This window comes from Pteronotus mesoamericanus, unplaced genomic scaffold (assembly GCF_021234165.1).
Source record: "Pteronotus mesoamericanus isolate MK-2021 breed Mesoamerican mustached bat unplaced genomic scaffold, CSHL_Meso_final contig_1, whole genome shotgun sequence".
Classification (NCBI taxonomy): domain Eukaryota; kingdom Metazoa; phylum Chordata; class Mammalia; order Chiroptera; family Mormoopidae; genus Pteronotus; species Pteronotus mesoamericanus.
The window spans coordinates 2,572,109-2,587,496 of NW_026554998.1; the positions used below are offsets into that span (position 1 = coordinate 2,572,109).

The window sequence follows — 15,388 nt, forward strand, 5'->3', positions numbered from 1 at the left end:
CCTTCGGGTTCACAGGGCTGTCTGTGCTTGTAGAAGGTTCTAGAAGGGCATACCACACTGCTTGGGAGGGGCTCCAGCCACCTCTGCTCTGGTGGGATCGTTGGAAAAGGACTCATACGCACCGACATGCTTTATGCACGCCTTGGTGTTTTTTCAAGCAAGTAACATGCAGGCTGGGGCAAAAGTAGGTTTACAGTTGTTCGTGTGGAGAGTAATACAATAATTAATCACTAACAGTCCAGGAGTCAACTGTTTCACATACTCACAGCTCTAACCCTGCTTTGGCCCCACTCTGAATAGTAGTAACAGAACAATCAAATTGGAACCGAAAGTCCTCGCAGGGAGGGGGAGCCTGGAGGGCGGGCTTCCCCTCGGGAGGGGAGCACCCGTGGAGGACGCGGAGGACGCGGAGGCCGGGCCTCCCGTCTCTGATGGCGCACCTGCTGCTTCCTCCTCAGAAGAAGAAGGGAAAGGAGGCGGGATCAGGAGCTGCGCTGCCCCCGCCCCGCACCCCCGTCCTGACCCCGGAGGCCCGGGCCCCTCACACCAGCTCCCCAGCGTCCGCCAAGAGGAGCAAGGCCAAGGCCAAAGGGAAGGAGGTGAAGAAGGAGGTAAGGCTCGCTGCGCCCAGCCGGGTCTGTCCCCTGGGGATCCCCTGGGCTTGGGCGCCTTTCTCCATCCAGTAGACAGAGGGCCGTGCCGGGGTGTGTCTGCCCCAGCCCGGCTGCTGCCCCGCGGACCCGTTGCATGTGGCTGCAGAGGCTGCCTCCGTGTCTCTAGGGAGGGAGCCCAGGCGCCCGCTCGCTGTGGAGCCTATGCTAGCGCAGTGCTGGGCCCCGGCCGGGAGGGTGGCGGCCCGTTCTGTCCTCCCCCCGGTCCCGGGCCGAGCCGGGCTGGGACCCCCCTGCGGACGCCACTGCACCCCGACTGGCCTGCGAGTTTCCAGGGAGGGCCGCCCAGGCAGGACGAGCGTGCCGCGCCCTGAGCCGCCTGCCCGTGTGCTCTGTCCCCAGCCGCGGGGGAAGGGGGGAGCGGTGAGCAAGCTGATGGAGAGCATGGCCGCCGAGGAAGACTTTGAGCCCAACCAGGACTCCAGCTTCTCTGAGGACGAGCACCTGCCGCGTGGTGGGGCCGCGGAGCGGCCGCTCACCCCAGGTGAGCCCCGCAGTGCGATGCTGGGCGGGCTCGGGAGCGGCATGGGGGGGTGCAGCAAGTCCCCCTGCGGGCTGCCATGGCCGGCGGGGGGCAGGGGCTGGGCGGCACAGGGCAGCGGGCCGGGAGGGTGGGGCAGGAGGGGACAGCAGCTGCAAAGGCACTGAGGCCGGGTGGGGCGCAGCCCTGGGGTGAGCCCGCGGGAGGCCGGCGGGCCCTGGGTTGGTGAGTTCGGGAGTGCGCAAGTGGCCGTGGGCTGGGAGGAGGCAGAGGTGGCCACCTGACTCTCGTGGGCCTTGGTGAGGGGGCCGAAGGGAAAGGAGAAGGCGTCAGAGGCCGTCGGTGGGAGCAGTGCGGTCGGAGGGGTTTTGAGGCAGGCCCTCGGACTGCTGCGCAGAGAACAAATTGCAGGGCCCCAAGGGGGCAGGGAGTAGGGCCGGGGCCGTGGCCGTAGCCAGGACGGGCCAGGGGCGGTGGGGCCGCTGTGGGGCAGCAGGAGGGGACCGGGTGGGTCTGAGCACCCTCGGTGGGGAGCAGATGGGCTGTGTGAGCAGATAAGGAGGGAGGGGTGCAGCCTGGTGTTGGCAGGGAGGGTGGAACAGCTGTCCCCAAGGCGGTTGCAAAGGGCAGCGAGAGCAGGTCACGCGATGGGCTTTGCAGGCTGGAATTTAGGGTGTCTAGAGGGCACCCCCAGGAAGTGACGTTGCAGGCACTTGGCCCCGGGGATGTAGAGTTCGGAGGAGAGACGGAGGCCGTGCGTTGGCCTGGGGAGCGGCGCGGAACGAGAAAGGGCTCGGGGCCCGCCCTGAGGGACCTTCTCCGCCTCGTCGGCAGTGGGTCGGTCAGCACCCCCCGCCGTGGGACACAGCTGCTCGGGCTCAGGGCGGGCGGCAGGGCCGCCCTGAGCGGGCCTTGCCCCCATGATGATGGGATGGGCTGACGGGCTGGCCAGGCGTGACACCGTGGCCGCGTGCCGGAGGCGTGGGAGGGAGAGTGGAGGTGGACGAGGCCTCGTGAGGCCTTCCCGTGGGGGGTGGGCTGTGGGGAGGCTTCCGCCAGAGCAGGGCGCAGTCCAGGACAGCAGGTCCCGGAGGTGTGGCTGTGGGGGCGGCGGTGAGGGCTGACCACCCTAAGCCTCTGCCAGGCTCAGAGGGCGGTGGTCTTTGGGATGGGGGAGGGGCAGCATGGGTAGGTTGTCTCCTGGTTCCTGTCTCCCTGCGGTCTTTGTGGACGTGGACCCCCATGTGTGCACGCTGGTGCACGCATGCTCGTCCCTGTGCAAGGCCTGTGAGGGCGCCCGTGCGTGACTCACGTGCAGGCGGGCCTGGGAGATGGGCGGCCGGGAGGGAGCGTGCACAGCCCCGCCTCACCGCCCGCCTCCTGCAGCCCCGCGCTCCTGCATCATCGACAAGGACGAGCTGAAAGACGGCCTTCGTGTGCTCATCCCCATGGACGACAAGCTGCTGTACGCTGGGCACGTGCAGACGGTGCACTCGCCGGACATGTGAGTGGGGGCCGGGCAGGCAGTGGGGGAGCGCCGGGCGCTTTGCTGGGCCTCCGGGGTGGGTGGCTTCCCTCTCTGAGGGGTGCCAGGGCTCAGCAGGGGGCGGGAGAGAGTGTGCTGGTCTCTCTTGGATCTGCATCCCCTAGTTGTACAGATGAGGAAACCAAGGCCCAGAAGGGAGAGACCGGGCCCCTTGTTAATGCAGCAAGTCAGCTCACCCTCTAGCTCTGACTGTCTCGGTGGCCTGGGAGGAGGCACTGGCCCTGGGGGGCGGGGCTGCTGGGATGCAGAGGCCCCTGTGGGGGGACCCCAGCCTCTGCCAGCCCACCCCACTCTTGCCCTGGCCTTGCAGATACCGAGTGGTTGTGGAGGGTGAACGCGGGAACCGGCCCCACATCTACTGCCTGGAGCAGCTGCTGCAGGAGGCGGTGAGGGGCGGGGGGGGCACGAGGGGAGGGGAGATGCGTGGGCGGGGGGCTGGGCTGGTCCTGCTCACCGCCGCCGGGTGCTCAGTCCTTGGCCTTTTCAGATCATCGACGTGAGGCCGGCCTCGACGCGCTTCTTGCCGCAGGGGACCAGGATCGCAGCCTACTGGAGCCAGCAGTACCGCTGCCTCTACCCGGGCACCGTGGTCCGAGGTGGGAGGCCCCCCTGCACCCCCTTCCCATTTCCTAATGGGTCAGCATGGATTCCGTTTGTCCCTGAAACCCAGCGCCAGGTGCCTTAGGCATATAGCATTTTATCAGCTCGTATAGCTGAGGACTTACAGGGCCTTTAGGTGGGCTGGCCCCAGGCCCTGTTTACACAGTGCCATGGGGGTCTGTGTGCCTTGTTGTCACCTGTGCTGTGTCATGCCTGGCTCCTCGGGGACTGTATCTCACCATTGTAAATCCTGTCATCAGAGAACGTGTTGCCTTTCCCATGTAAGTCCCAGGGTGGAGCCTGGCCAGACTGACGGGGTCACACGCGAGTCTGATGGGAGGGCCCGGGTCCTGTGCTGGTCCCCGAAGCCGGTGAGCGGCGTTGGCTTCCTCATTTTACACGGGGCCAGAGAGAGGCGGGAAGGCAGCGCTCCCGGGAGAGCGGGGATGTTGGCAGCAGGCCAAGAGAAATAGGAAACGAGGCAGACAAAAATGACAGGTCCCCTGGAAAGGGTACGGGCGGCAGACCCTCGAAGGATGCACCCCTTAGCTCTCGCAAAATGTACGTATCAGGAAGTGGGGGTGTGGATGGTTGTTTTGACAAAAACAAACCAAAATCCCCAAACAAAAAAGATGCCAGACACAGTCCACCCCTTGGCTAGCTGACGTCCGTACGTGCTCAGAAGAAGGAAGCGGGCACTGGGCAGGAAGTCCTCTTACTGTGTGAACGTGCATCTTGATTCAGATCTCCCGCAGTTTTCTAAGCCCCCTGAAGCACATGGGCAGCTGCTTTCCAGGCCTGCCTCACGGGTGTCACTCCTGGGACTTATAGGCATTGTCCTGAGGGTTCCCTTCCTCTGTCCCCTTTGTCCCATCCCATGTCTTCCTCTTCCTTCTCTCATTCCCTCCCCTCAGTGGAGGACACGCCCGTCACTTTCTGAGAAAAGAGTTGTGGGGGGTAAATTCCTCAAGTACATGTAGGTCTGCAATCTCTCTTCTGCCCTAGTCAGTAGGGATAGTTGAGCTGGGTATAAATTGTAGGTTGAAAATAATTTTCAAAGTCTCTGTTCTACTTTTATGTGGCTTCCAGTCTTGCCTGAGAAGTTCTCTGTTGTGATGATTCCCAAGTCTCTGTGGTCCTGTTTTTTCTCCCTGGAAAGTTTTAGGATCTTCTCATCATTCCTAAATTTGGGATTTCATGGGGGGTGGTGTGTGTGCTGTTGCATACTGGGTGTTTGCTTGGGAGACGGGACCTTCCATTTTGAAGCGAATTTCCTCTGTTCCTGGAGACGCCTCTTGTGTTCTCGGCGAGTTTTCTCCCCGGGTCACTCCCTTTCCCTGGAGCTCACACTAGGCTGCTGGCCCTTGACGCTTGCCCCTTCTTTTCTATGGACTTTCTCCTTTGGTTCGAATTGGGGGAAATCTCATCAGCTGTGCTTTCTACTCTTCCATTCTGTTGGATTTTTGGAATGTCTGCTAACATTTTAAATTCTTAGCAATTTTCTTATTCTGTAAATATTTCTTTTTATTTTAAATTATATTTTATTGATTATGCTATTGCAGTTGTCCCAATTTGTCCCCCTTTGCCCCCTCCGCCCGGCACCCCCCACTCTCTCAGGCGGTCCCCCACCGCTGCTCATGTCCATGGGCCATGCATGCAAGTTCTTTGGCTGCTCCATTTCCTATACTGTACTTTACATCCCCATGGCTGTTCTGTAACTGCCTGTGTGTGATTTTTAATTCTCTCACTTCTTACCCCGTTCCCCTACACCCCCCTCCCATCTGGCAACCATCAAAACACTCTCTGTATCCATGATTCTGTCTCTGTTCTTCTTCTTTGCTTAGTTTGTTCTTTAGATTCAGTTGTTGATAGATATGTGTTTATTGCCCTTTTTTTAATTGTTGTTCAATTACAGCTGTCCCACAATTCTCTCCATTGCTTTCCCCCACCCTACCCACCCCTTTTTATTGCCATTTTATTGTTCATAGCTTTGATCACCTTCTTTTTCTTAAATAAGTCCTTTTAACGTTTCATATAACATATGACTTGATGAAGATGAACTCCTTTAGTTTTTTCTTGCCTGGGGAGCTCTTCGTATATCTTTTGATTCTAAATGATAACTTTGCTGGGTAGAGTGATCTTTGCTGTAGGGTCCCTGCTTTTCATGACTTTTTCTTCAATGTTTCTTGCAAGTCCCTTCTGGCCTGCAAAGTTTCCTTTGAGAAATCAGCTGACAGTCTAATGGGAACTCCTCTGTAGGTAACTAACGGCTTTTCTCTTGTAACTTTTAAGATTCCCTCTTTATCTTTACTCTTTGGTATTTTAATTGTGATGTGTCGTGGAGTGGCCTCTTTGCATCCAGCTTGTTTGGGAGTCTCTGCTCCCTGGACGTGCATGGCTGTTTCCTTCACCAAGTTAGGGAAGTTTTCTTTCATTATTTTTTCAAATAGGTTTCCAATTTCTTCCTCTTTCTCCTCTCTTTATGGCACCCCTATGAGGCAAATGTTGGGCCTCTTGAAGCTGGCCCAGAGGCTGCTTACACTGTCTTCATCTTTTTGGACTCTTTTTTCTTCTTGTTCTGATTGGTTGTTTTTTGCTTCCTTATGCTCCAAATCATTGATTTGATTCTCGGCTTCCTCCACTCGACTGTTGTTTCCCTGTAAGTTGTTCTTTATTTCAATCAGTGTATCCTTCATCTCTGACTGGGTCTTTTTCACCTTGTTGAGGTCCTCACTGAGTTCTTGAGCAGCCTCATAACCCATGTTTTGAACTCTGCATCTGATAGATTGCTTATCTCCATTTCGCTTAGCTCTTTTTCTGAAGTTTTGATCTGTTCTTCCATTTTGGGCTCTGTACTTTGTCTCCAAGTTTTGGGAGCCTCCCTGTGTTGGTTTCTATGCATTAGGTAGAGCTGCTATGACTCCCTGTCTTGGTCGTGCGACCTAATGTAGTCGGTGTCCTGTAGGACCCAGAGGCACAGCCTCCCCTATCACCCAAGCTGGGCACTCGTGCGCCCCTCGTGTGGGCTGAGCACACCCTCCTCTTGTGGTTGAGCCTTGGTTGCTGTTGGCAGGTCAATGGGAGGGACTTACCCAGGCCAGTCAGCTGCAAGGACTGCCTGTGACCCGTGACCACCAACTTCCACCCCCCGTGGAGGACCCGCTGTGCAGGGGCAGGTGGCAGTGCTCCGACATGGTCTGTGGCTGCCCACTGGGTGCGCTGGTTCTGGGGTTTCCTGGGTGGTGCAGCCCACGGTCAGCCCCCTCCTGTGTTTTGCCTGGGGCACCCTGCCTGAGCTGTAAAACAGCCTGAGACGGCTGCTACTTGTGCTAGGCTTGGAGGTTCCCAGGCAAAGCCAAGCTGTGAACCTAGGCTGGCTGCTGCTGGTGCCAGGCCTGGAGCTCTGAGGCCAGATGTTGCTCATTTGAGAGGGTTTAGGAAGTTGTGAAGCAGGAGCCAAGACCAGCCATTCACATGGAAAAACAGCTTGGGTGGGCCTGTAAGTTGGGTGGGGTGGAGTCTCTGGGGATCTCCAAGGCGGGTCACACAGTGTCAGCCAGGTTGACGGAGTCTCAGATATGGCAGTGGGTAGGGGTAGGACCCAGAGAAGGGACAATGTCTTCTCCTGACCTTGATGCCAGACACGTCAGTCTCTCCCCGTGTGCCACTGGTGCCCTCTAAGCTGCCACCCCGGCGCCGGAGCTCAGAGGGAGGGAGTCTGAGTGTGTCTGTGTGTGGGTTCTTTAAGAGGAACTGCTTGGGGCTCTAGAAGTTTCTTCCACCGACTCAAGCCCCGCTGGCTTTCACAGCCAGGAGTTGTGGGGACTTATCTTCCCGGCACTGGGACCCTGGGCTGGGGACCCTTGTGTGGGGCTGGGACCCCTCGCTCCCTAGATAGCCCTCCCGAATTTTTATCCACCACGTGTGGGCATGGGACCAGCCCATTCTGTGTCTGCGCCCCTGCCTCCAGCCTGGATGGATGCGGTTTCTTTATTCCGTGGTTGTCAGACTTCCATTGAACTCGATTTCTGACGGTTCTGAGTGATGGCGGTCCCGTGTTTTCACCGTGATTTTGACGTGGCTGTGCAAGGAGGCGAGCTGTGTCTGTCCGTACCCCCAGCTTCTATTTCTTTTTTAAAATAACTCCTTTTTCATGGATACAGATGTTTCATTCTTTGAGGATATCATGATTTCGTTTGCATCGTCCTTAGCTTCCTCCCCTTCCGCGGCCCTTCCCCTCTCCGGCCTGCGTTTCTTCTCCGAGCCCCTTCGCCCTGCCCTGTGTCTGCTGACGCTCGAGGCCGTCCTGTGGGCTCTCAGCACGTGGGTGGGAATCCGGGTCATGGGGGCCTCATGACAGTGGCAGGCCGGACTGTCTTGCTCTTCTCCATCAGCCAGTCGGACGGCCCAGGGCCTCTGCCCTCGAGGGTCCGGGCTTGACGGCTGCGAGCAGGGCTTAGGTCACTGGGTGGGGCGCACGCCTCCCGGGCCGCCCTGCCTGTGGGCCGCCCTGCGCCCTCCGCTGGGCCCGGTCCTCCAAGGCCTCCCCTGGTGGAAATGCCCGGTTCCTGCTGCCGTCTGACCCTCCACCTGCCCTGCTGGTGTCCTGGCCCCTCGGCCTGGGCCGCGGGCCGCCCTGACGCCGCCCCTCCCCCAACAGGCTTGCTGGGCCTCGAGGACGATGGGGACCTCATCACTGTGGAGTTCGATGACGGAGACACGGGGAGGATCCCCCTCTCCCACATCCGCCTCCTGCCCCCCGACTACAAGATCCAGTGTGAGTGGTGGTCCTGTGGCCCGGCCGGCCACCCCCCAGCCGCCAGGCCCCTCACCCACCGCCCCTGAGCTGGGCTTGGGCTCGGCCATTGGGATGTCACAGGGGATGGAGGTGGCAGAAGCCACGGGGCGCCCAGGGCCCCCCGTTCTGTGTCCCGAGGCCCATGAGGGCAGTACGGACCGGGCAGCCCAGGCCGCGGGCACAGCCCGCCCCGTCCGCCACACGAGTGCTGAGTTCCTGCCTCGGCCCTCCCTGTGTGCCAGGGGATGCCGTTCCCTGTGGCCGGGATGGGGTCAGAGAGGCCGAGTGCCTCGCCCAGGGCCCCGCGGCCAGGTCGAGGCAGAGCCAGGATGCAGGCCCAGGACAGCCTGATCTGCAAGGGCCCTGAAACTCGGGAGTTTGGAGTGTCCTTCAGACGGGTCGTCAGAACCACAGAAGTCGGCCCCCTTGCCTGGCCCCTCAGTCCATCCATGGGAAACCCCGCGAGCTCATGGGCAGACGCCGAGCCCCCCCTACAGGACGGGCCCCTCCCAACTGCACGTCAGCTCCGTGGTGGCCTCGCTTCCTGCCCTCCCCATCTCACGACAGACGACGCCCTGGAGGCCGGGGGATTGGAGGCCCCGCCTGACCACTGTCCTGCCTGCAGGTGCCGAGCCATCCCCCGCCCTCCTGGTGCCGAGCGCCAAGCGCCGCAGCCGGAAGACCAGCAAAGACACCGGAGACGGCAAAGATGGGGGCGCGCCCGGGTCCGAGGAGCCGGGTGCCAAGGCGCGAGGTCGCGGGCGGAAACCCAGCACCAAAGCCAAGGGCGGTACGTTCGCAGGAGGGTCGTGGGGGGCTGTTGCGCACAGGCTGCCCCGACCTGGGCCCCTTGGGAACCTGAGGCTCGGGGGCAGAGCCGGTGGGGGGTGGGGTGGGAACAATACATGTTCACGTGTCGGAGGGAGAGCTGCAAGGGCATTTGCCCCAGAATACGCAGACCATTGCTTCCGGCTATTTAGTCGCTGAGGCTCCCAGGAGCCACCTCAGGGCCACACCTGCGGGACTGAGGCCCGGAGAGGCTGTTGCAGCTCAGGAGCCAGCAGCGCCTGGCTCACAGGCCAGTTCACGGGGCCCCCGGGGCCGGAAGCCCCGGTCCCGCCTCACCTGTGCACCCTCCTCTCCTCCAGACAGAGCTGCCGTCCTGGAGGAGGGGGGCTCGACGGACGAGGTCCCCAGTGCCCCGCTGGCCGTGGAGCCGATCAGCACCCCGAGTTCCAAGAAGAGCCCCCCAGAACCTGTGGACAAGCGGGCTAAAGCCGCCAAAGCTCGCCCAGCAGCCCCGCAGCCCAGCCCGGCGCCACCCACCTTTGCCAGCTGCCCGGCCCCTGAGCCCTTCGGGGAGCTGCCCGCCCCTGCCGCAGCCCTGGCCCCCACGCCGCTCGCCGCCGTGCCCGTCACCATGCCCGCCACCCGGCCCAAGCCCAAGAAGGCCCGGGCTGCTGAGGAGCTGGCCAGCAAGGGCGCCCGCAGGCCTGGGGAGGAGGCCGAGCTGCTCGTCAAGCTGGACCACGAGGGAGTCACGTCGCCCAAAAGCAAGAAGGCCAAGGAGGCCCTGCTTCTGCGGGAGGAGCCCGGGGCCGGGGGCTGGCCGGAGCCCAAGGGCCTCCTGGGCCTGGGCAGCTACGGCCAGGCAGCGAGCAGCAGCGAGCCCAAGGCGGCCCGGCCCAAGGCTGGGGACGGCGACCTGGCCCTGGAGCCGGGGGCCGGGCTCACGTTCGAGGACTCGGGGATCCCCAAGAGCCCGGACAAGGGCCAGGCTGAGCAGGATGGGCCCGAGGAGTCAGAGAGCAGCAGCAGCAGCAGCAGCAGCGACAGCGGCAGCGCCAGCAGCTCCGAGACGGAGGGCGAGGAGGAAGGCCGGGGCGCGGGGGGCCGGGCCTGCACCGCCTCCAGCTCCAGGGCCTCCTCGTCCTCGTCCTCGTCCTCATCCTCGTCCTCCTCCTCGTCCTCGTCCTCCTCCTCGTCCTCCTCCTCCTCCTCTTCGTCCTCTTCCTCCTCGTCCTCCTCTTCCTCCTCGTCCTCCTCCTCCTCCTCCTCGTCCTCCTCGTCCTCCTCGTCGTCGTCCTCCTCCTCCTCGTCCTCCACCACAGACGACTCTTCCTGCAGCTCGGACGACGAGGCGGCCCCCGGCCCCCCGGCCGGCCCCGCGGCCCCGCCGGCCCCCCCAAGCAAGGCGCCCAAGCAGGCCGGCAAGGCGCGCCCCTCGGCCCACTCTCCCAGCAAGAAGGCGCCGGCACCCCAGCCCCAGGCCCCTCCGCCGCAGCCCCCGCAGCCTCTGCAGCCCAAGGCTCAGGCCGGGGCCGGGGCCAAGAGCCGCCCCAAAAAGAGAGAGGGCGTCCACCTCCCCACCACCAAGGAGCTGGCCAAGCGGCAGCGCCTGCCATCCGTGGAGAACAGGCCCAAGATCGCCGCCTTCCTGCCGGCCCGGCAGCTCTGGAAGTGGTTCGGCAAGCCCACCCAGGTAGCTGGGGCGGGGGGTCTGCAGGCGTCGCCTCTTTCTGCTCTGTGCTGGCCCTCGCCCCCCGCCGGCCCCCGTCCTCCCAGCACCCCACTGTGGAGGGCTGGGGTGGGGGCGGGGTGCCCGGTCCGATGGGTGGGAACGTTGCGCCGCCTCGCAGCTGACCGCACAGCCCCCAGAGCAGCGCTGCCCCAGCCCCAGCCCGGGACCCAGGCCGCCCCTCCGTGAACCAGGCTGGCGGGCAAGGGCCCCTCAACAACAGGGACTCGAAGCCTCTCGTTGGGCAACCCCCACAGGAGGCGTGTGTTTCCCTTTATTTATTTTTAAGTTATATCGATTGATTTCAGAAAGAGGAAGTGGGGGGAGCGAGAGAAACACTGATTTGTTGCCCCGCTTGCTTACGCGCCGTTGGCCGCCGCTCGAGGGAGCCCTGACTGCAGGGAACCCCCAGCCGTGCGGTCCCTGCGTTTGCTGGCAGGGGTCCAGGGTGGAGTCTCCGGGGCCTGGCGGGACCATGTGCCCCCACACCCCTAAGCTGAACAGTGTGGCCCGAAAGTCAGAACATCCGGTCGGCCAAGCCTGGGTTGCCCCCTATAGCAGAGGACAGTGGCTTGTCCAGAGCAGCCCGCCTGAAACCTGCACACGTGAACACAATACACACGGGTGGGCGTGTGCACACTTACACGCACACACTCATGACTATATAACCACACATGTGCGTGCATGTACATGTGCTTGTGCATGCCCACGCAAAGCGTCATGTGCAGAAGGGGGACGGCCCCCGTGGTCGCCGGCCCGTCCCATGCCCCTGGACAGGAAGCGCCAGCTCCGTGCCCAGGGCCCCTCGTCCCTGGGTGCTGCTGGCCAGGTCTGTCCCCCACATCTGTCTCCCTCGGCCAGGATGCTCTGCGGTCGCGCCCGAGTCTGGCTCAGGGGAGACACCTGCTGCGTCTGCACCTCCCCAGTCGGGCCTGCCAGGGATGGAGGGGTTTGGGGGTAACAGTGATGAGCCAGTGGGTCTGGGGCAAGGCCCCTCGTGAGAGTCAGGACAGTTGTCAGTTCCCGGGGTGCGCCCACCAGGCCAGAGGAGCTGTGGGGCGTTCTGAGACAAGACCGCAGCCTGGGGCTTCTGTCTCAGCCGCAGCTTTTACCACCCCCACTCCCACCACCTAGGGGCAGCTAGGATCCCCGCGGGGGGAGGGCAGCTCTACCTGCCCCAGGCCACACCCCTGCAGGCTCTTCAGATGGGGCGAGGGGCCTCAGGAAGCAGGAAGTCGGGAGGCCCCGCCCCTCCAGCTCCTGCAGCCCGTGCAGCCTGCTGGCCGTGGGGGCACCAGGAGAATAGGGCAGCCCCTCTGACCCCCGCCCCCGCGGGGCACAGGTCATCTGTCTGGCTTCCGGCTCTGTCGGTGAGGCCCGCTGCCCCCCAAGACAGCCCACTTGAGCATGGAGACCCCGGCTGGCCACGCTCAGCTGCTGCAGAGCAGGCTCCCTGGAGCGCCAGCCCCACCGGCACGGTCCGAGGCCTGTCCCGGAGCGGCAGCCTCCGAGCCCAGGAAGGGCACGTCCCCACTGTGAACCTTCGCTGTGGCTGGCCCGCCCCTCACTCCCGCCTCTGCCACTTGTCGGCTGGGTTGCCAGTGTCACTGAGACCGCTGCAGAGCTCGGGCTGAGCCTGTCCCTTAAACAGGGGAGCAGGGGTGTGTGGCTTCCTCCAGCAGCCTCTCCCCCGTGGGAACAGGAAGCCCCAGGAGCTTTCAGCCCCCACTGCACCTGCTGAGAAGGGACCGGAGGTAGGACGTGTCCTCCTCGGGGCTCGAGCTGAAGTGTGTGAAAGGCCTGCGGCTGGGTTCTGCACCCGCCTCTGAGCCTGTGCCGTGGGCTGCAGCGGCATGGGATGAGGGCCTGGCAAGACCGAGCCCTGTACCCACCACAGGGCTGGGGTTGGTGCCCCTGGGGCGCCCCACGGACCCAGGGGGTGGGGTATGGAAAGGGGAGTGGCTTCTTGGTGCGAAATAAAAAAAGGCAACTGGTGCGGAAGATGCGCGGGGTGGGCGGTCGTAGCTGCCCGGTCGCAGCTGCCCGGTCGCCCCGCGCTGACTCACACTTGCCCAGAACGGGAAAGAACTTTAGCTGTTCATAGGACACAAGAAATTAGAGACACTTAGGGACCGGGACATCGAAAAGCGCGTCACGGCAGGGATCCAGGGAAAGTAAGGTAGAAAGTAAGGGGCCGGCCTTGCTCTGCGGCCCCTGCCTCTGCGCGGGCTCTCTGCACGCCGCCCCCTCCCGCCGGGAGGCAGCGTGGGCGGGGTGATGGCTCTGTCAGCTGCTCAGCTGCCAGCCGCTCCGCGTCACCGCCCGTGCCTCCTCCCTGTGCCTCACTGTCCCTGTCTGGGAATGGGGGGTCAGCACAGGCCGCTGCCAGGACCCCGCCGGGCCCAGAGCAGGCGTGGGGCCCGCGGGCCTCGGGGCGTCTGCCAGCGCTGCTCTGGGACGAGGCGTCGCAAGCCGCTGCTGGAGGGGTCAGGAGGTGTTCCCGTTAGAGCCAGCTGGGGGGTCACTTCCCTTCACCCCCTCTAGCCCCTGCGTTTGCGGGGGTGCGGCAGGGCCAGCGGAGGCCGGGGTGGCTCCCTGACCTCCCTGCCTGCGTGTCCTGCAGCGCCGCGGTATGAAGGGCAAGGCCCGCAAGCTCTTCTACAAGGCCATCGTGCGCGGCAAGGAGATGATCCGCATCGGGGACTGCGCCGTGTTCCTGTCGGCCGGCCGCCCCAACCTGCCCTACATCGGCCGCATCCAGAGCATGTGGGAGTCCTGGGGCAGCAACATGGTGGTGCGGGTCAAGTGGTTCTACCACCCCGAGGAGACCAGCCCGGGCAAGCGCCTCCACGAGGGCCAGGTGGGTTCCGGGGGCGGGGTCGAGCCGGGGTGCCCCTCGGGCGGAGGGAGGGAGAGGCCAGCCCCGGCTCACACTGGCCCTTGTCCGCTGCCCACAGCACTGGGACCAGAAGTCCGGCCGCAGCCTTCCAGCAGCCCTGCGGGCCTCCAGCCAGAGGAAGGACTTTATGGAGGTACGGGGAGGGGGCAGGGAGGCAGGGCAGCTCCTCAGACCCTCCCAGCGGCTGGGATGGCTCCGGTGTCACTGGGGCCTCGGCTCCTGCTCCTGCTCCTGCTCCCGCTCCCTGGCCTCTGCTCTCTGTCTCTGCCACGGGGGTCTCTTACTCCTCAGGTCTCTGTCTCCCAGCCTCTTGTGTCTCGTTGCCTCTCGATCTCTGTCTTAGCATCCGGGTGTCTGAGTCCTGCCCTTTCCTGCTCCGGTCCCTCCCGGAGTCCCTCTGTTTCTGCTCCCGCGCTCCCCTGGCCCTCGGGTCTGGCGTGGGTGGGGCGGGTCTCTCTGATGCCGCCCCCGCCCCCCACAGCGCGCCCTGTACCAGTCCTCCCACGTGGATGAGAATGACGTGCAGACGGTGTCGCACAAGTGCCTGGTGGTGGGCCTGGAGCAGTACGAACAGATGCTCAAGACCAAGAAGCACCAGGACAGCGAGGGCCTGTACTACCTCGCCGGCACCTACGAGCCCACCACGGGCATGATCTTCTCCACCGACGGCGTGCCCGTGCTCTGCTGAGGGCCGCGGCTGGCGGCCCCGCCTCGCTGCCGCCGCCCGGGGCCCCGTGTGTTGGTTGTGTGCATGCAAGTGTGCCCGTGGACACCCTGCGCGTGAGTGTGTGCATGTGTGTGCCCGTATGCATGCACGTCTGTGCACACATGTGCACACGTCTCCGGCCCCCCTTCTGAACCCCTCGGTGCCTCCCAAGAGGGGGCTCCGCTCCGCTATCAGGGTGTGGCTCTGCCTGGCCCCCCGGGCCTTGCCTCCAGCACCTCGTCAGCACTTGGCCAGGCCGTGCGGGACCCCAGGGCCCCTGCCGACACAGACGGACGGGGCGTTTCCGAGGAAGCAGGCGGACGCTCACTCTGGGGTGCCTGCTGCTCACGGACCCTCCCGGGGCCCCCAGTGCTCCCCCGCTCGGAGCCCACCCTCGGCCGCCCACCAGCCTCACTGGCCAGGCCCGGCGGGGCCCGGCCTCCGCCCTCTCAGGACACCCTGGACTTGGGGAACAGAGCCAGGTGAGAGGGAGCCCCGCAGCGTCGGCCCGGCGCCAGGTGGAAGGGGCTGCGTGCCCTGAGGCCGTCTGGCCCGGACCCTCACACTACAGACAACCCCGATGGTGCTGAAATCTGGTCCCGGCGCCACCCGGAGGAGGCGGCAGTCTTAACCTGTACAGTTTTATTGTACCGAGACTCTTCCCCTGTATCATACACCTCTAAATGGAGTCAACTTTTTAATTATATATATAAAGATAAATATATATAAATATATATAAATATAAACTTTTTAAAACTGTGAAAAAATAGCTATGAAATTATAAAAAAAAAGCGAACACATTCTGACGTGCAGAATATTATTTTTTATTTCCTGTTAGATGGTGAGTGTCTAGCACCCAGCTTCACGGGCCCCCTTGTCCCGAGCACACCCCCGCCCCACCCACCGCCCCGCCCCACCCCGCCCAGGTGTACTGTGCCCGCCCCCAGGTGGAGGAGGAGTGAGGGAGAGCGGAGGCTGAGGGAGGAGGGCCGCCGAGCCGGCTTGGCCCAGGAAAGCACTTACCAGCCCCGCGACCTCCAGGGAGACCGGAGGACTTGTCCAGACAATCTTAAGGGAAGGAAAAGCCAGACTTCGGTGTTATTTTTGGGGGGAATTATTGTTTTCCTTTTTTTTTTTAAAGTTTCTTTTGGAATTTTGTTTGTTGGCGA

At 63.0% G+C, this 15,388-nt stretch overlaps 1 protein-coding gene across 1 annotated transcript in view; it reads left to right on the plus strand.

Moving 5' to 3' along the window:
• Positions 1–15,123, plus strand: part of TNRC18 (trinucleotide repeat containing 18) — a 71,402-nt gene extending 56,279 nt beyond the window's left edge. Inside the window, exons 19-29 of the mRNA XM_054571810.1 lie at positions 459–611; positions 1,014–1,155; positions 2,539–2,656; positions 3,009–3,084; positions 3,186–3,294; positions 7,959–8,075; positions 8,722–8,886; positions 9,245–10,578; positions 13,238–13,474; positions 13,572–13,646; positions 13,995–15,123. Coding sequence (XP_054427785.1) covers positions 459–611; positions 1,014–1,155; positions 2,539–2,656; positions 3,009–3,084; positions 3,186–3,294; positions 7,959–8,075; positions 8,722–8,886; positions 9,245–10,578; positions 13,238–13,474; positions 13,572–13,646; positions 13,995–14,201 — 2,733 coding nt within the window. The 3' untranslated portion in view covers positions 14,202–15,123. The remainder of the gene's footprint in view (positions 1–458; positions 612–1,013; positions 1,156–2,538; positions 2,657–3,008; positions 3,085–3,185; positions 3,295–7,958; positions 8,076–8,721; positions 8,887–9,244; positions 10,579–13,237; positions 13,475–13,571; positions 13,647–13,994) is intronic.
• Positions 15,124–15,388: the final 265 nt, after the last annotated feature.